Raw genomic sequence first — 20,075 nt, 5'->3', positions numbered from 1 at the left:
AGATGATAGTTAGGATAGTAGGATTAAGAGGATATCAATGTTAGACCACAGTGCGCCTACATGCTCTCGATTTGGGTTTAATCACGAATCGTCATGGAAAGTGAATTCTCAGACACAAGGGCGTAGGAACCGGGGGGGACAGAGGGGACGTGTCCTCTCCAATATTGGAGACAGGCGCATTTGTCCCACCTAAAAATTATACCAGGTGTGAGTACCAAATGTGTTCGGCTGCCAGATCGGTTCGGGTCCTGCGCTTACAAATGACGTATCGACTGTCGAGCTTGGACAGTCATATGATTGATGAGATTTTATTTGCTCATACAAAACAGAATAAATAAGACAATACATACAACTGAGGAACAGCTAAATGTAAATCCATAATAAAACGGCATGTTTAGATCCCATGTTGAATTGAGGATGAATTCATGAATGTGTTCATATTGGATATTCATCCTAGTCATTGAATATTGATTTTTTTTTTAATGATTTTCCAGATGTTCACTGACTTGTATCCTTGCCTATACAACTAATAACAATATAAAATGTAACATTTTCCTCGTTTCCACTAGGGGTATCTTTGCTCTACAATTTAACAAACATCTGTAAAATAGTAAAAAATTCAAGGTAGGCCTATAAGAATGTATATAATTCATGAATATATCCTCAATTGGCCGTGGGATCAAAACATGCAGTTTTTTATGGATTTACATTGAGCTGTATGTGTGTATGTGAATTGCAGTGTATGTGTTTGGATACACACACGGGCACACACACTGACATATTTGTATATTATTATATATTTTTTTATTCATGTGGCCTGCGGTGGCGATATCGCACAGGTGTATTCCCACAGGCTCTGAAAACAACAGTCATCAAGCCATATCTCCACTCCTCTCGAAGGGAAGGTGGGGGGGGGGGGGGGGGGGGGGGGGGGAAATGCCATCTGAAAGACGCAGAGGTGTGCAGATGTATTTATCTTGAGACCTTCAACTTCATACAATTAGTCTCGTCAGGGATTTGTATCCATATTTACAATTTAAATGTACCTATGATCTTGGACGGCAGATGTCATCACAGTACCCCCCGTCGTAGCTGTCGGAATATATTCCTTCCAGTTTGCCTCTTTTCCCTGTACCAATATATCCTAAAACAGAAAAAAAGAACAGATTCTGGCATTCTGGAATTTATGTTATCACCTCCCGTTCCAGTAGTCCGTCTGTTTATAAGGAGGAATGGGTGTTTTGTCAAGCAAGTAGAGAGTGGCTAAGTGATACTTGAGTTATATTACGGCAACCCGATGCCGTTGCCATAAAACGTTGCTGCTTAAAGTCCCTATTATCGAAGGTAAGAACCTCTGCAGACTTTGTAGAGCCGACCACATGCCATGCAGGTCCCAATACTGTACATGGTGTAGAACTCTGCTCTGTAGTTGGCGGATACTCTACACCATGTAGTGACGCCTGTGACAAACAAAGTGTAAGATGAAATAGCACATTTATTTTTATAGAGCAGTAAAAACATGTATAGACCCCACAGGACATTACATTATTATATTAAATTAGGATATTGTACACTGATGCACCCTTCACTGATGCACTTACTGTTGAGCCACAGAAAATGTGCCTGTCTTTTGAACCTGTCAGTGGACACTATGTTCCTGAAGGTGGAACACACCAGAGCCAAAGTTGGGTAAGCTTTATCTTGGAGTACCACCTCAGTGAGGATGTCAGACAGCACTGACTTTGGCAACTGTAAAATAGATGTCAGGCAAGATCAAGAAGATTTCATAGATAACACAACAACAACACAGTTTCAAACGCAATGGGGCGTTTAAAGCTTTTTGCATAAGGCTACAGCAATTTCAATATCGAAAATTATATGTAAATTGATTATAACACATCCCCATATATGCCCATTTGGTTTCCACTACCACAAAAACATGGGATGTAAAGTGTTTGATTCTTTATCAATGTCCTTTAAAGAGCTAAAGAAAGCAGTCGATGAGTTTTAATAATTTAATAATTACAGCACTAGTGAAGTAAAAACAATTACCTCCGAAATGAAGCACCGGTCGGTAACATTCTGAGGAAAAACAAAAGAAATCAAATGGCAGTAAATAAGAAATATATTATCTTGGTGGCAAAAAAACAATTTGCTTTTTTTTTTAGCACAGTTTAAAGTATCTGTTCGATGTGAAATTCCAACTCGCAAAAATGCGCAAGTCGAATATGGTTTCATAAAACAATATAAAATGCAAATGTTTTGGGCAGTACTTGGAAGAAAAAAGCAAAGGAATAGTGCCAATACAGAATACTACCGATAAACTGGCTCAAATGTGCATTTGTGTTTGACACACTGTGACTTACCTTTCAGAAAGTAGGTCTTTGAGACCCTCCTAATGTTGGCCTTCCTGCTCTCTGGGTTTGGGGCGGTTGTTGTTAAGCTGTGGTATGTTTTTAGATTGAGGTAATGCTTGACTTCAGTATAAAACCCTTCCATTTCTGTGAAAATAAATGAAATAAACAAAGACAAAGGCAGTTTTCAGAATTAAGGCCAGAAAACAATTAATTCAATGGTATTAGGTTAAGGGTAATTATCACCTACAAAAGCCCCCCACACACACACACACAACTTCATACAAATTTAGTTCATTTTTAAAATTTCTATCTATTTTATTTATATTGTTTTTGCTTTATTATAAGTTGGCTGTAGTTATTTTGTTTTATTTCTCAAGTATGCTGCTTTGAATAGTTTGTGGCGTGTTTAGTCACATAAAAACGCCTCTTTTATTCATAGAATAGAAAAGAAAAGGAGATCGTTAATACAGTACTTACCTAAAGAGCGGAAAAACATGTCAGCGTTTTAGTATGCGCATGCGCATTTAATGACATCGTTTACAGGAAGTTCGTCATTATTGCGCATCTAGGACCCCCGAACCGATCTGGCAGCCGAACACATTTGGTACTCACACCGGGGGCGAAAAATATTTTATTTTATTTTGAAAGCGCAACACTGCGTCTTGTCACCGCTTCTTATTCTAAAAAACTGGATGATTGAGCGTGCAATTGAAGAATTAATTTGATATTTATGAGTTCATTACTGCCATTCAAAATGTGTTTTCCTTTACATTTACAAATGTATCTTTTTGTAGAATAAAATATATTTGTGAATTTTTTCAGTGTAGTTAATTTATGACATATTTCTGTTCAAACCATTAACGGATCTGTCAGGTTTCCGATATGTGTCCCCCCCAATGTTAAACTCATTCCTACGCCCCTGTAGCTAACAATAAACAACGGCTAGCCAATTTCATGCCATAATCACAAAGACGAACAGGAACGCTATGAATGCTCCGACACCGGTAGTGACGTCAAACGTGCAACTCGGAAGGCTGGCGTCCGAGGATTCAGGAACCCACCATATAGTGCCTCTTCTTATCGAGGATCTGAGGATATCTTGAACCATGGTGTGTTACATATAATACCAAAAATAAGCAGCCTGGTGCTAATGACAACAATAATGGAGGATGCTGATTGTTTTGGGTCTTTTACTCAATCTTAACTGAATGTTTTGTTGTATAATTTGGTTCACTTCATTTTTGTTAACTATCTACCTCGATCGCCTTCATGTTTAGAACAATGTGTAATTTATTATGTAAATAAATAAATAATAATAATTTAAAAAGTAATGTTTATTCTCTTCACAGTTATTTCGTCATATTTGCAAATCCGTTCATGCTACAATAATACAAACTAAATAGTTGACCTGTGTGTTGCTTTACCGCTGTCATTAGGGCTAATCCAGTGCAACATAAAGGGCTGTAGAGAATGGACTATTTGTGTACCTGTACTGCTTTGCTTTAATGTGATTAACGATTGATACGCGTAAGTGACGCGATGCAACCGAGAAACTACGCCCACATTTGAGTGGTCTGGAATGTTGTACAACAGGGCAATGCGCAGTAAAAAAAAAATCGATTGGTGTCGTAGTGTAGTTTACTTCCGCTATCTGGCTCTTCCTTGTCTAGCGTACGTTTACGGCGTTTGGTTTCAGACAACCTTTTGTATGCAACCTTTTGAATAATTATAAATATATTTAACTAATAGGACTATATATCTCAATGGTGTAAGCTATGGCTTCAACGATAAGACAAGTTCTGAAAGACACGCTGGAGGATCTGTCTGAGAAAGAACTGAGGACGTTTTGCGCCAATCTGTTGGACCGTGAGCGGGAGGGAGAGCCTCGGGTCAGGCGCAGAGCACTGGAGGGCAAGGACGAAATCGGTATCGCTGATGTTCTCGTCTCAACCTTCACTGACGCTCAAGCCGGGAGGGTAGCGGTGGAAACGCTGCGGGCCATTGAGTGTAACCACATCGCAGTGAAACTTATGGCCGATCTGGAGAGTAAGTTGATTAATGGAGATGATAGTTAGGATATTAGGATTAAGAGGAGATCTCACAATGCGCCTACACGCTCTCGAGTTGGGTTTAATCACGTCATGGAAAGTGAATTCTCAGACATTGCGAATTACTTCCAATGAAAATACATTCACATTAACTAGGGTCATCCAACCATTTGTTCATCAGTCTCCTGTGAGCTGCCCTGCCCATATATATATATATATATGTATATATATATATATATATATATATATATATATATATATATATATATATATATATATATATATGCCATTTATTTATTTTTCTACTGGCGCAGAATTGAATCCGCCGGGGAGTGGACCTAGTGCCAATAGTACAACCCCACCGTCCACAGGTTAGTCTCTCTCTCTCTCTCGCTCTCGCTCTCTCTCTCTCTCGCTCTCTCAGCGTGGTAAAGTTGGTTTTATATTGGAAGTTGGATAGTCGACACATTCGAAAAATCTATTTAGCACTGGCTTCGATGGACGAATTTGTATCAAACCAACTTTGATGTGTTAATACAAGGCCTGCCTATTAATACAAAGCTTCTTTTGTTAAAAAAAACCTTTTCATTTTATACCATTTTTAATGTTGATAAATGCTTTAAATCTATTATGCGGCTTCACTCTTTGACTTACCCATGTCAAAATACATAGGGTTAACTCAGCTAACTACCCTACACATAACACAAAGCTTATTTTCTCCAAAAAAACACCCTTTGATTTTATGCAATTTCTTTATGTCAAATGCTATAAATCTATTATGCAGCTTGACCTTTGCCCTACACATGTCAAAACACGTGGTGAACTCAGCTAACTGTCCTACACACTCCTCTCTCACCTTCAGCTGGTCCAGAACTCCGCAGCAAGGCTGCTGACTGGATCCAGATCATATTTTGATTTTATACTATTTTTTTAATGTTATGGGCCGCCGCATAATAGATGTATAGCTTTTCTTAACATTAAAAAAATTAGTAATAATAGATTCATAGAATTTTCTGAGAGTAAAAAATATTTATAAAATCAAAGGTTGGGTTTTTGGAAAAAATAAGGTTGTGTTATGTGTGCGGCAGTTAGCTGAGTTCACCAGATGTGTTTTGATATGGGTAGTGTAGTGATATGCGTAGGAACCTGTAAGGAGGTTGGGGAAGGTTTAGGGGTGAACACCGGAAATGTAAACAAGCTTGTAATAAAGTACCCAAGGCTACACCGGCAGCAAGAGTGTCTCCGTCTATTAAACCTGCACAGTATATCATAGATCCTGTTACATGGTGTCAGAAGTGCTGAATCCCGTCACAAGCGACGTTGGAGTTCCTGAAAGATGGTTTGGCAAATAAAAACGGACTTCTGTGCAGTGTAAATGCCGTCGGGGATAAGCTAGGCTAAGCTAACAGTTAGAAACTAGCAGAGCAGAGAGCCAGCGAGACGGTGGAGACGGTGTCGTGCGAGCCTTCAAACGGAGAAATGGAGTCCCTGTTCTCAATAAGCCCACCGGATAACTTTGACTTCTCAGACTTCGGTAATTGGCCCAACTGGATTTGCTGTTTTGAACGGTTCCGGATCGCAGCAGGACTGAATGAAAAGGACGAAGAATATCAAGTTAATTCTCTGGTTTACACCATGGGTGAGAAAGCAGATGACATTTTGTGCACACTGGGTTTAAGTGGAGCAGACCAGAAGAAATACATTGTGGTAAGAAATGCTTTTGAAAAATACTTTATTTGCAAACACAATGTAATATACGAACGGGCTCGGTTTAACAAACGATGCCAAGAGCCGGGGGAAACGGCTGAATCTTTCATCTCTGCAGTTTATAAACTAGCAGAACACTGTCAATATGGCACACTACAGGAAGAAATGATTCGGGACAGATTAGTGGTAGGCTTAAGACACAATGGACTGTCAGAGAAGCTGCAGATGGACAGTGAACTAACACTGGCAAAAACTGTCCTAAAAATCAGACAACATGAAGAAATAAAAAAACAGCAACCAACTGTACGTGACACAACTAACAATGACCAGAGAGAAGCAAACGTTGACATGGTGAAATTCAAATCAAAGTTTCACAGACAAAGTCAGACAGGAAAAAGCACATACAGCAAGACTCAAAAGGAGTTTCGAAAAGGAGAGAAGAGCTGTGGCCGGTGTGGAAAAACACCTGCACATTCCTTCAATAACTGCTGCTCGGGAGGCAGAGTGCAGAAAATGCCATAAGAAAGGCCATTATGCAGTTGTATGCAGATCAGGCAGAGTGGAGGCAATTCATGAGCCAGAAGTGGAAGCTGTTTTCCTGGGAGAAGTGGCGGCAGGTGAGCAGCAATCATGGAAAAAAACGCTGATGTTAAATGGGCAACAAACCACCTTTAAGCTGGACACTGGTGCGGAGGTGACAGCCATTTCACCTACAGTCTACTCAGAAAAACAGCATGGCATACTAACAAGAGCGACGATGCCACTATGTGGACCTAGCAACAACCCACTTAAAGTGAGAGGTCAGTTTAATGGCACAATAACATTCAAAGACCGGACCACAACTCAACCTGTTTATGTAATAGACAGGTTGGCCACACCGCTGCTTGGCCTTCCAGCAATTTCAAAGTACTGCAGTTACTGCGACCAGTTGACTGCGTTCAGGAGTTGTCAGCAGACTTCAAGAGCCAGTACCCCAACGTTTTTACAGGCTTGGGACGCCTGCAAGGGGAGTAAAAAATTAAGCTGAAGGAGGACGCCAAGCCTTATGCTTTGTCACTGCCACGTCGGGTACCACTACCATTGGTGGCCAAAGTTAAAGAGGAACTCCAAAGAATGGAGAAAATGGGAGTAATTGCACCTATCGACGAGCCCACAGATTGGTGCGCAGGGATGGTGGTGGCACCAAAACCCAACGAAAAAATCAGAATCTATGTTGATCTAACCCACCTAAATGAGTACATCTGCCATGAGAGACTCATCCTGCCTGCTGTTGATGAAACCTTGGCGAAGCTTTCAGGTGCAACAGTGTTCACAAAACTCGATGCTCCTGCAGGATTCTGGCAGGTGCCCCTGCACCCAGACTCAGCTCCGCTGACCACATTCATCACGCCTTTTGGAAGGTACTGTTTCCACAGATTGCCATTTGGAATCTCATCGGCACCGGAGCACTTCCAAAAGCGGCTGACACAGATGCTGGCAGGACTGGAAGGGACCGTCTGTCATGCAGATGACATTCTTGTCTTTGGGACGTCTCGTGAACAACACGACCACAGGCTGCACCAAGTGTTGAGGCGACTCCAAAAGGAGGGGTTGATGCTCAACAACGATAAATGCAAGTTTGCTGTGGAGCGGGTCACTTTCCTGGGTCACGTCATCAGCGCACAGAGCATCGAAGCAGACCCAGGTAAAATCAAGGCAATCACAGAAATGCCCACACCTAAAGATGTTGCTGATTGATGTCAGGAGATTTTTGGGCATGGTTAACTATGTGGGGAAGTTTTCACCACGTATCGCTGAGCTCACACAGCCAATAAGAGACCTGCTGAAAGCAGACAATGACTGGGCCTGGTGGAGCGTGCAGCAGCGGGCATTCGAGGAGCTGCGTCGAGAACTGAGCTCACCCGCTGTCCTGGCACAGTACTGCCCGAACAGAGACACAAAAGTTGCAGCAGATGCTTCCTCATTTGGGCTCGGAGGGGTTCTGTCTCAGAAGCAACTGTCAGGGGACTGGCGTCCAGTTGCCTTCATCTCACGCAGCATGACAGAGGCAGAGCGTAGATACGCCCAGATTGAAAAAGAGGCGCTGGCGTTGACATGGGCGTGTGAGCACTTTCAGTCTTATCTAGTGGGGATGGACTTTCTCATACAGACAGATCACAAACCCCTCATCTACCTACTGAGCAGCAGAGGCCTTGATGATTTGCCCCCACGCGTTCTGAGATTCAGACTGACTCTCAGACTGCGGCTACTCCGCTTCACATACAGAATTGAACACGTGCCGGGGAAAAATCTTGTCACAGCAGACGCACTTTCCAGGGCTCCAATCCAAGCCACGCCTACAGAGGAGGAAAAGCAGCTGGAGACATATGTCAGGTTGTACATCAACAACATAGTGGAACACTTACCTGCATCAGAGGGGAGACTGGTTCAGATCAGAGCCGCACAGGACACAGATGATGTCTGCAAAAGACTCAAAAACATGGTGCAGACCGGATGGCCAAACAGAAAGGCTCTCCCACCAGAACTTCAACAGTACTGGCAGTATCGCCAGGATCTGCTAGTAGCAGACGGACTGCTAATGAAGGGCGAAAGACTCGTCATCCCAGTTGCTATGCAAGAGGAGATGCTCGACAAAATTCATGAAGGTCACCAGGGCATGACAAAATGCATCGCCAGAGCACGGCAGTCTGTATGGTAGCCAGGTCTGACCAAAAACATAAAGCAAAAAGTGGAAAACTGTGTAATCTGTGCAAAAGAAGTTCACAATGCACCAGAACCACTGCTGACGACGCCATTACCTGCTAGACCATGGCAGCGTGTTGCAGCAGATCTTTTTCAGTGGAAGAGCGCAATGTACCTTGTGGTATCGACTACTTCTCACGCTACATTGAAGTAGCCAACCTCACTTCCACCACCACAGGCCATGTAAAGGAGAAGTTGAAGGCCATATTCGCACGCCATGGAGTCCCGGAGACTGTCGTCACAGACAACGGCCCCCAATTCTCAGCAACTGAGTTCACGGACTTCGCCAAAGAATATGACTTCAGCCATGTGACCAGCAGCCCCCGTTATCCGCAGAGCAACGGGGGAAGCTGAAAGAGCTGTGCGGACAGTGAAGTCTCTCCTGGGGAAGGGAGAGGATCAACACAAGGCCCTCATGGCTTACAGGGCTACCCCATTGTCACATGGATCATCCCCAGCACAGCTGTTGATGGGTCGGCATATCAGAACACCTGTGCCCGTTAGCCAGGACAAACTACAGACTAAGTGGCCTGACCTCCAGGCTTTCAAAAAGAAGGATCAAGACATGAAGGAGAAGCAATCCTTCTGGTTCAATAAAAGACACTGTGCAAAAGAAAGACAAGACCTCAGACCAGGACAAAGAGTCTGGGTGAGAAACACAAGCCAGTCTGGAACTGTCAGTGGCCCAGCTCCAACACCAAGATCTTACAATGTTGACCTACCCTCTGGAAGTCTACGAAGAAACAGACTCCACATCAGGGTCATTCCAGAGACTCCTACCGTGACAAGATCAGGGCGGGTCATAAGAAACCCAACTAGGATGGACTTGTAATCACCAGTCTTATACAGTTAGGGAGCGTGGTTACACAGGGTAGAATAATCCCTGCACGGCTCCGGGGTATCAGGTAGTCCACCCTGACCCCTAGACAGAATGATGGTAATAATAATTATATGTTCTGTGTTCTTGGTTTTGGTTAAAGGAGATACCACTTCACACAAGTGGGTTTGTCTCAGGTTTATAGTGTCGAAGATAAATGTTATACTGGAGAGTAGATTTATTGTTAATGAAGAGTATGTTTATTAATTGTTAATACTCAAAGAAAGCAAAAGAAATACTGGTACTCACTAAAAGGGGGAGATGTAGTGATATGCGTAGGAACCTGTAAGGAGGTTGGGGAAGGTTTAGGGGTGAACACCGGAAATGTAAACAAGCTTGTAATAAAGTACCCAAGGCTACACCGGCAGCACGAGTGTCTCCGTCTATTAAACCTGCACAGTATATCATAGATCCTGTTACAGGTAGGTCAAAAGGTCAAGCCGCATAATAGATTTATAGCATTTAGCATTTAAAAATTGTATAAAATCAAAGGGTGTTTTTGGGAGAAAATAAGCTTTGTGTTATATGTAGGACAGTTAGCTGAGTTCACCTGATGTGATTTGACATGGGTAAGTCAAAAGGTGAAGCCGCATAAAAGATTTAAAGCATTTATCAACTTTAAAAATTGTATAAAATCAAAAGATGTTTCTTTTTCCAAAATAAGTTGGTTTGACACAAATTCGTCCCTCGTAGCCGTGCAAAATAGATTTTTCGAATGTGTCATTATCCAACGTCCAATATAAAACTAACTTTACCACGTAAAGCTCTCTCTCTCTCTCTCTCTCTCTCTCTCTCTCTCTCTCTCTCTCTCTCTCTCTCTCTCTCTCTCTGTCCCTATCGTTTTATCATCTCGAACTCTCTCAATTTGCCTATTTATAATTGCTATATAGTAATTTGTAACAAAGAATGGGAATGAGAGTCTGAATGTTGTAATTCTAGCGAGTCCTGGTGAGCACTTTGTGGACAAACACCGGAGTTCTCTAATTCTCAAGATCCGGAGGTTTCCACCTATCCTGGATAAACTGCTGGAGCTCAGGGTGCTGAGTCAGGATGACTATGACGACATCATGGCCAAACCCAACCCGCAGGATCAGGCCCGACACCTGTACAACGGGGCCCTGATGTCCAGCGGAACCAAAGGAAAGGACATCTTCCTCAGATTGCTGGAGGATATAGAGCCTTTTCTTCTCGAGGACCTGAGGAGATATTGAGCCATGGTGTGGTACATTTAACGCCAAACATAAGCAGCCTGGTGCTAATGACAACAATAATGGAGGGTGCTGATTGTTTTGGGTCTTTTATTACTTATTCTCAACTAAATGTTTTGTTGTTTAATTTTGTTATAAATAAATAAATACTATGCCTAATGTTTCTCTATCCTATTTTTATGAATTAGGAATCAGGCTGTTTTTTAAACGTATACGCGCAAGTGACGCGAATTTGAGTGGTCTGGAATGTTGTATGACAGGACAATGCACAGTAAAAAATAAAATAATAATCGATTGGGTGAATGAATTAGGATTCAGGCTTTTTGTGTTTTTTTACGGAACAGAAGATGTGGAACTAGAATTAATTTAGTTTTTACGGTCATAGGATATAGGTAATTCATGTTAAACATTGTAATTTCTTGGAATCCCGGGCACAGGGTTTGAAAAACAGTGGTACATTGGTGCGGCGTCAGTTCTGGGGGTTCCATTTGGTTGAGGCCTCGACCAAGGCCTACCAGGACCACCAGATGTCACACACGGCGGACACAATGTAACAAGTCTAAACTGATTGAAGCATCGATCATCTCGGAGAAATTCTCACTCGCGGATTTTTGATACAGTTTTGAAAAAAAGTACAGAGGTCCGGACCTCGGTGACTTCATAGCTGGCTACGGGCATGCTCAGCTATTGATGCGCTATTGAGAATATATGTTGAGAGATTACTCGATTAATGGATCCATATGATCCATTTAGATTTAAAACTACCGGGTAATTTCTGACCAATCAGGGCATCTGCTCGGGGAACGGTTGAAAGGATTCCATCTGCTGCGAGCAGATTAGGAAGCGAGAGGGGACTTGTTTAATTTCAAGCATGATCCTCTCCTATCCTCTCCTCGCCGCACTCTCTATAGTGATTGCTTGTGGGAGTTTACCACTATGTCGATGGAAGTGCTCAAAACCATGAAATTAAATTCACCACTCGTACGCTTTGTCCGCCAGTACTCACTGAATTTCGATTGTCGAATCAAATGGCCGAACGCGCGCTGCAAGACGCGCTCACTATTTTCATAAAATGTAATGAAGTTCAACTTTTGTCCCGGCCCTTCAACGCGCCGCGATCACCGAGTTACCCGCCCGCACGCGAGATTCCCAGAATCTCTTGCCCAACTTGAGCAGCACACGTCCAGCCCGCGTCCAGTACAAAGTGAATGGGAGGCGAGTGACACTCGAGGCCACACGCTTGATGGGGCCGGGCCGACTGCATTTCCTGGAGCTGGATTCAAACCCTGTCGTGTGTGAGAAGTAAATTGTGTGTGTGCTCTAACTTAATCATCTTCTGGTGCTCTATAGTAAACCTAGCGGTATACTGAGTCCAGATCAAAACTACACTTTTGATCTGGACTCAGTAATTGAACGAGAAGCGTTGCTTCTCGTTCAATTACGTTATGTCCTTAAGTTTGAAGACTGTTGTTTATTTGTTAGCTGTTCTAATCTCACAGTATACAAATACACATTGGCCTTTTGGGGGATATTCTTTTTTATTAAGTTATTTGTATATATTCATCTCATTAAATCAAAGTCATTGGGTCCTAAAGTCACTCAGTCATTGTTGTGGAAGATGAAAACTACCTGAAATAATAGTTATTATTCTGTTGAACTTTGAACATCTATTCAAACCCGTCATCATGTGATACATGACATTTATTTTAGACATTAACTACAGTTCTGACTTAAGACGATTGGCTTCGCGGAATAGGCCGGGATCGGTTGCAGGATTGCAGATGACAGTGTCGGGGGTGGAGTTTGCTGGAGACCTGGCCTGCGCTGATTTGCACGCAGATGTGTAAGGAGACGGGGCCTTGGTCCAGTCGTGAGCGATGTACTGGTGGTAGGGGTCCTGGGAGCCCTCCAGCTTGCGGGAGCGTATGTAGCTCAGCATGATGCCGAAGGTGAAGAAGCTGAACAGTCCCACCACCAGCAGAATGTAAACAAACCCCTGACCATGCTCGGCCTGCTGGGTAGCGTAGTGTTCCCCGGCCACCGTGCCATTGAGACGCATGAGAAGGGAGAGGATGAGGGAGTGCAGCTGGGTGCTGTTGGTGATGGGTGTCATCGCTGCTCTGGCCCTGCTGTCAAAACCAGGAGAAACATCAAAACTCCTTACATTAACCGGAAAAACATCAGACAAGGAGTCGGTTCACAGCTCTTACTAAGAAGAAGCAACCGGAACGAATGAAGACAGAGATGGTAAGAAAGACAAGGTAGAGCAAGGGATCATCAGAAAGACAAATGTGGATTGAGGGAAAGTCAAACTTACCGTTCAGAGACCCTGAAACAATAAGAGTGGCTCTCTCAGGGGATCTCTCCCTGGTTCCCTCCCCTCTTCTGCCTCCTCCCCCCTCCTCCACCTTCCCTCCTGAACAGGAGATCCGTTTGGTAGCTCTCCCGTCAACACCTTTAATGAAACGAGGGGGGTCGGGCCCCAGTCATGCTGCAAGGTCGTTGTCGGCTTGTGCCTCGGCCCAACGGTGGCAAGTCATCTCTTTGTTCCCAAGTTGATCACAATATATGTTATATAAATCATATATTAAGTATTTATGATGTGTCTAACATATCATATGTGGTGTTTGGATGTACAATTTGAATATATTTACTATAAACCTAAAACTACGTCATCTTGCCTTTTTTATTTTAGGCGTGAACAAAATCTGCTCATATACTCCAATAGATATATAGGACTGTAGTATGCTTCTCTGAAGTTGTCCTCAAGTAAAAGTAATGGTTATTCAATATACTGATGTTCAGGGTACAGAAGTATTATATTTACTTTCATTATATTACTATATACTATATAATTATTAATTACTGTACTATTGTCAATACTATTCTCACTGGTGGATGGGCTGCATTGATGCTCCATTTTGGTTGCTAAAAGTTTGACCTGAAGTACTGAAATAACATCCAGATTACCTTAGGAACAGTGCTTGAGTAGTTACTTATGAAACTTTATTATTATTGTAGGCCAAAAACAATATATATAAAATATATTGTTATAAAACCTAAATAAAACTGTAGCACCTGATCAATTTATAATTGTCACTTGCAGTTCCTGTTTGATAGAAAAAAAATATGAACAGACTTTAAAAGGAAAAATAAATCTGCTTAAAACCTCTGCATGAGCTTACCCCTAGAAGACTTCAGTTAAAAATGGTATTTTCCTTCTATTGGAAGACTTCAGTCTAACCAATACTCAACTTCTACTCAAATACCACTGGAGCATGAGGGTGGATCGCTTCAGTCACTCTGTCTTGATGCCATCGCAGTCCTCATCCGGACCTAAAAGTCTGAACATATTCACAACAGGTTAGGTCTGGTGGAGTTCCCCTGAAGTCACATCAAATACTGCAAACCCTGAGAACTGCATGCCATGAGTACTACAACCATGTGTGCTCGTAACCCTGGGTGTGTTAATGCCTTGCTCTATGGGTAGGATCCAACCCTTCAACCCATCAGTGTTAAAAGTACCATCTCAGCTACTCAGCTATTTTCTAATAAAGGAGAGTAGTCTTGAGGACAACTATCAGTACTGTCTGTACGACCAATACTGAAGGAGTACTTGCAGAGTACTCACATTGAATTGGTCTGGACCTTGAGGGTGTACTTTGTCAGTATGTGTTGAAGATAATCGTACTGATCTAGTCCCTTACGTAGAGTCAGTAATGGAGCTCAAACATGGTCATTACTGTCGCACTACCAGCACTTAAAGGTGACTATTATACCAGCAGGTGTTAGTGACATAACAAGTGGGCGTGTCCACCTAGATGTGTGCTGGATAGATCAGTCTACCAGCCTTCCCAGTAGACTGCAGCAAACGTTGCTCATCTATCCGACATACATCTAGATGGGCACGCCCACTTGTGATGTCAGAAGAGGAAGATTTTCCAAACTGCCTGTAATGGCTAATCACACTCACACCTGGTGGTATAATATGTCCCCTTTAAGGAGAACGATGATTACGCGAGGGCATACTTGGTCTGGGCCTTGAGGGCTTTGCGGGCCTCTCTGGCCTCCTGCTCTGCAGATATCTTCTTGTAGCAGTAGATCAGGACCAGGATGAGCCATAGCTGCAGCACCACGATCAGCACGTACATCAAGATCTCTGCCACCACCGCCGTCAACTCGCGCTGGGCTGCGGGACATGCCAAATGGAGTGCGTTAAACAGGTTTATAATCAATGAACAGAATCCCGTTGCTAAGAAGTAATGGCTTCTTTCTTGCTCTAATGCAAGAAAGATCATATTTGTACAGCATTCAGAAAATGTATATCATGCACTATCATTTTTCTTCATAGCAGCCACTGAACTTTTAATCTGAGATCGTTATCTCTTACTAGTTGTTTCTTGACCATGAGCACAGATTAGGAGGGCCTGATTTGACACTATCTATATTGTATGATTCTTCTTACATCCCTTAACTTACTCTCTCCTCTCAGTTTTTTTTCACTCCATTTTTTTCCACAGACCACCCCTTAATAGGTTGCTTCTGACAATTACATTGTGTATTTATTTACATTGAGATTTGGCAAAGTGAAAGGGGTTGATTACTTTAGCAAACAGCATATTCCTTTTTTCATTTTCTTAAAAAAGATGTAAAGGTGAATGTGTAAAACCCACGTCACTGTATGCATGTCACACTCTCATTAGGGGCTTAGCATGGTATTATGTAATTAAAATAATAATGCGACTATTGTATAACTGTATACAAAAGGACCATTACATTTAAACAGGTATGCTTGTGGTCTGACTAAATATAAACAGAGGTAAAAGACATGGGTGTCTGAGCTGAACGGAATGACGGCCTCCGGCTGAACAACTGAACCCACCTTCAGCCACCACCTGTAGCTCCACCATCTTCTCTATGATATCCTCGTGGTCGTACAGGTACAGGAAGAGGGTCCGCTGGAAGCGGCAGCGATATGTCCCCGAGTCATTGGCCGTCAGGTTGCTGATGAAAATGGCTCCGATCTGGATGTCTGGATCCAGGGTGCCTCGCCATTCCACACGCCCAGCAAAGAGTGGGTCTGGGGAAAGCGCTGTTGGGTGGTCATACTGGAAGATCTGAGGGGATCCCACACACACGCAGAGTGCTATTAGTAGGGCTATTGGAATGACAGCTAGTAGTAGTAATAGTACTAATACTTGAAGATCTGAGGGGAATCCACACACATGCAGAGTACTATTAGTAGGGCTATTGGAACGACAGCTAGTAGTAATAGTACTAATACTTGAAGATCTGAGGGGAACCCACACAGACGCAGAGTGCTATTAGTAGGGCTATTGGAACGACAGCTAGTAGTAGTAATAGTACTAATACTTGAAGATCTGAGGGGAATCCACACACACGCAGAGTGCTATTAGTAGGGCTATTGGAACGACAGCTAGTAGTATTAGTACTAATACTTGAAGATCTGAGGGGATCCCACACACACGCAGAGTGCTATTAGTAGGGCTATTGGAACGACAGCTAGTAGTATTAGTACTAATACTTGAAGATCTGAGGGGAACCCACACACACACAGAGTGCTATTAGTAGGGCTATTGGAACGACAGCTAGTAGTAGTAATAGTACTAATACTTGAAGATCTGAGGGGAATCCACACACATGCAGAGTACTATTAGTAGGGCTATTGGAACTACAAATAGTAGTAGTAATAGTACTAATACTTGAAGATCTGAGGGGAATCCACATGTACACTAATAGTCGTATCACTATTAGAACTACAAGTAGTAGTACATATGTAACTAGTACTGGAAGATATGACAGGAACACACTCGCAGTAGTAGTACTACTAGAACTACAACTAGCGGGACTAATAGTACTGGAAAATCTGACCACACACACACTGTGGCATCCCGCCGCTGAACCTCGGACCGGGCGGGTCCGAGGACACGAAGTAGACGGGGGTTTACCGTCGCCACCCTCCAGCCGGCGACAGAGAGCACCACGTCTCTCCCCCCAATCAGCGCAATCGGGGACACCTGGCCGGAGGAAGGGAAAGGCCCAGGAGCCGGACTTAAAAGGGGCACCAGACCGCACCACGGAGCGAGTGACACGGGGGGAGTCCGGCCCACGGAGCGAGTGACACGGAGAGAGTAAGCACCAGGCCGGGCGAACGGCGAAGCGACACGGAGGGATTCCGCACCACGCCGGCGAACTAGAGGCTCCCGGAGACCCTAGCACGAGGATGCAGACTAATTATTCTCGTGAAATAAACGCAGACTACGGCTTTAACCCCTGCTTTCCGTGTAAATCCTACAGTGTATCTGACACTTGGGGAGACGGGCTGCCACATATGGCGGAGAATGCAGGCAACTCGACCGCGCTGCGGGCCGGTTTTGTGAGGGAACCCCCTTCAGCCGGCATGCAGAACCCGGATGGGACCGCGGTGACGCCCGCCCAGCAGCAGCAGCAGCAGCGGGAGACCACGGAGAGTCTGGCCCTGCTCTACGAGGCCGTACTACGGCTCACCCAACAAGGCCGCGGGAGGCGGGACCGTGAGACGAGCCACGCCGGCAGCAGACGCAGCCATGCATGCTAGCGACCTGCTGGGCACAGGGGAAAACAGGAAGCCCGACTCGGAGCCAGAGCTCGAGGCCGATCCAGAGACTGACATCGACACCGAGCCCGCGGCCTCACCGGAGCCAGAGGCTGTGGTGCTGCTCGAGGCCGATTCGGAGCTAGAGGCCGACGCCGGAGGCGGAAGCGGAAGCGGCAGACGTCAGTCGAAGCAAGGGACTCCGCTAAAGAAACTGAGGACGATCACTTGCCCGTGTCGATCCCCAATGAAGCCGCCATCACGCTGGACGTGGATGGGGACGACCTCCTGGAGACAGGTAAACCTGTGAAACTTCCAGATCCCGACGAGAGCTCTGACGACCACCGGGCCCCCTCTGGACCCACGGGCCACGAGGATGACGACGCCAGCCACCCCCTGTCCAACCCCACCGACTACGTCCTGATGGAGGAGGTGACCAAGGACCCCGGCTCTAAGAAGGCGTCGACCGCCAAGCGGCTTCGGCGAATCACATTGGACCACGAGTGGGCCTATCAAGCCCAGAGCCGGCGGAGGGAGGTCATCCTGGTCACCGACTACGCCCCCCTGAAGCAAATGGCCGGAGCCAGGGACACCAACGCACGAGTGACGCGGTGGTTCCGGGCCCTCCGAAACATCAGGTATTATCTCCTAGGGACGGAGGTCATCCTGGTCACCAACCACGCCCCCCTGAAGTGGATGGCCGGAGCCAAGGACACCAACGCTGACGCCCTGTCACGCCGGGATGCCTGCCTGAGTGGGTTCACCGACGACCAGAGGCCTGAGCAAGCGTTGGGGGAGTGTGGCATCCCGCCGCTGAACCTCGGACCGGGCGGGTCCGAGGACACGAAGTAGACGGGTTTACCGTCGCCACCCTCCAGCCGGCGACAGAGCACCACGTCTCTCCCCCCAATCAGCGCAATCGGGGACACCTGGCCGGAGGAAGGGAAAGGACCAGGAGCCGGACTTAAAAGGGGCACCAGACCGCACCACGGAGCGAGTGACACGGGGGGAGTCCGGGCCACGGAGCGACACGGAGGGAGTAAGCACCAGGCCGGGCGAACGGCGAAGCGACACGGAGGGATTCCGCACCACGCCGGCGAACTAGAGGATCCCGGAGACCCTAGCACGAGGATGCAGACTAATTATTCTCGTGAAATAAACGCCGACTGCGGCTTTAACCCCTGCTTTCCGTGTAATTCCTACTGGGTATCTGAAACTTGGGGAGACGGGCTGCCACAACACACACACACGTAGTAGTTATAGTAACTACAACTAGTAGTACTAATTGATACTAAGAGTACTATTGACTACTAAGATTTGACAGGAACACGCACACACACATTCCCACACACAAATTAATAGTAGCCAACTTTAACTAGTAGGAGTACTAGAAGATCTGACAGGAACACACACACACACAAATGGTAGCTAGCTAACTAGTATATAACGAGGTGTAGTAGTCCTACGTGGCTGTAGTTTTCTTGTCCCGAAGGTCTGAAGAACCAGTCGACCACCGCCTCTGCCTTCACCTCCTCCCTCCTTTTACAGGAGATACATCCCAGCAAGAAGCCCTCCCCCTCCACCGCCTCCGTCAGGGAGTCCACCTCCGCACAGCCCCCCCAGCACCCTGACACTAGAGGAGGTGGAGGAACAGGAGGATGAGATGTAGGAGGGAGATAAGAGGAGGTGGAGAGGAGCAGGAAAGAGAATAGGGGGAGGATAAGGTTGAATTGGTGGGCAGAAAAGGAGGAAGAGGAGACGGTAGAGGTAGTGTGGGGTTCTGAAAAAGACTTAGTCTTTAACGTCTAGAACAGAAATCGAATTTGATTGGGAATATAAAATATAAATGTTCTATCATATTAACTATGTATAATATAGCATATAAAATCACAACCCCAAATGATAAACACATTCAACATGTTTGTTTGTTTGCCACACAATAAACGGCCAATATTCAATACTTACCATAAAGATTTAAAACACTTAGGAAAATAAAAATAAACATTATTTCCACTGCAACGAAAACGTGCACTGTCCAAAAAATGTTCTACTTAGTGAATTTACTGGAGCATGTTCCAAGCATTCAATATAACTGCGACCCCCGAACAGATATCCGCAGCGGAGAACACGTTGGGAATAATAATGTTGTGGAGAGCAGCTGGGTTCTAGCCTGCTATATATAGACTCAGCACGGTGTAGTGTTGTAAACACGACTCCTCTACTAAATCTAATACTAATAAATATTAATGATTAACAATGAACTATGAAAAACAAACTATGAACTGTGAACTATGAAGTATCCTACGAACTATGAACTATGAAATATTAACAAACTGATAGCTTATTTCCAACCACTATGTATTCATAACCAGATAATATGAGGCTCTACATAACATATTCATAAGCTATAAATAACGTGTAAATAATATATCAACAAGCAGACGATAGGGGTAAATGGAGCTGATGTTGAGGCTCAACAGAGGTCACGGGTGAAGCCTTGGGCTCTGACGGTCCCACGTCATGCCCAAGGTCGCTCCAGCT

At 44.6% G+C, this 20,075-nt stretch overlaps 2 protein-coding genes across 2 annotated transcripts; one reads left to right on the top strand and one right to left on the bottom strand.

Annotated features, from left to right (window-relative positions):
* The first annotated feature begins 3,988 nt into the window (after nt 1-3,988).
* Nucleotides 3,989-11,246, top strand: LOC307081312 (apoptosis-associated speck-like protein containing a CARD). The gene is made up of 3 exons (XM_079744434.1): nt 3,989-4,403; nt 4,720-4,776; nt 10,671-11,246. The coding sequence occupies exons 1-3, from the start codon at nt 4,133-4,135 to the stop codon at nt 10,940-10,942; spliced, it is 600 nt and encodes a 199-aa protein (XP_079600560.1). The 5' UTR covers nt 3,989-4,132; the 3' UTR covers nt 10,943-11,246.
* A 2,991-nt stretch (nt 11,247-14,237) lies between these two features.
* On the bottom strand, nt 14,238-19,539 carry LOC307089144 (sodium channel regulatory subunit beta-1; the record flags this gene model as incomplete). Its single annotated transcript, XM_079755272.1, has 5 exons — nt 14,238-14,283; nt 14,969-15,128; nt 15,822-16,056; nt 19,001-19,167; nt 19,500-19,539. 5 exons carry the CDS (start codon nt 19,537-19,539, stop codon nt 14,238-14,240), a joined length of 648 nt encoding a protein of 215 aa, XP_079611398.1.
* Nucleotides 19,540-20,075: the final 536 nt, after the last annotated feature.

Source organism: Pollachius pollachius (assembly GCF_949987615.1).
Source record: "Pollachius pollachius genome assembly, chromosome: 1".
Classification (NCBI taxonomy): Eukaryota; Metazoa; Chordata; class Actinopteri; order Gadiformes; family Gadidae; genus Pollachius; species Pollachius pollachius.
The sequence above is the reverse complement of the archived record's forward strand: the minus strand, read 5'-3'. Positions and strand labels throughout refer to the sequence as shown.

Coding starts and splice junctions, on each gene's coding strand:
- LOC307081312 (XM_079744434.1), top strand. CDS start 4,133: ATGGCTTCAACGATAAGACAAGTTCTGAAAGACACGCTGGAGGATCTG. Junction 4,404..4,719: donor ACTTATGGCCGATCTGGAGA/GTAAGTTGATTA, acceptor CTACTGGCGCAG/AATTGAATCCGCCGGGGAGT. Junction 4,777..10,670: donor TACAACCCCACCGTCCACAG/GTTAGTCTCTCT, acceptor TTGTAATTCTAG/CGAGTCCTGGTGAGCACTTT.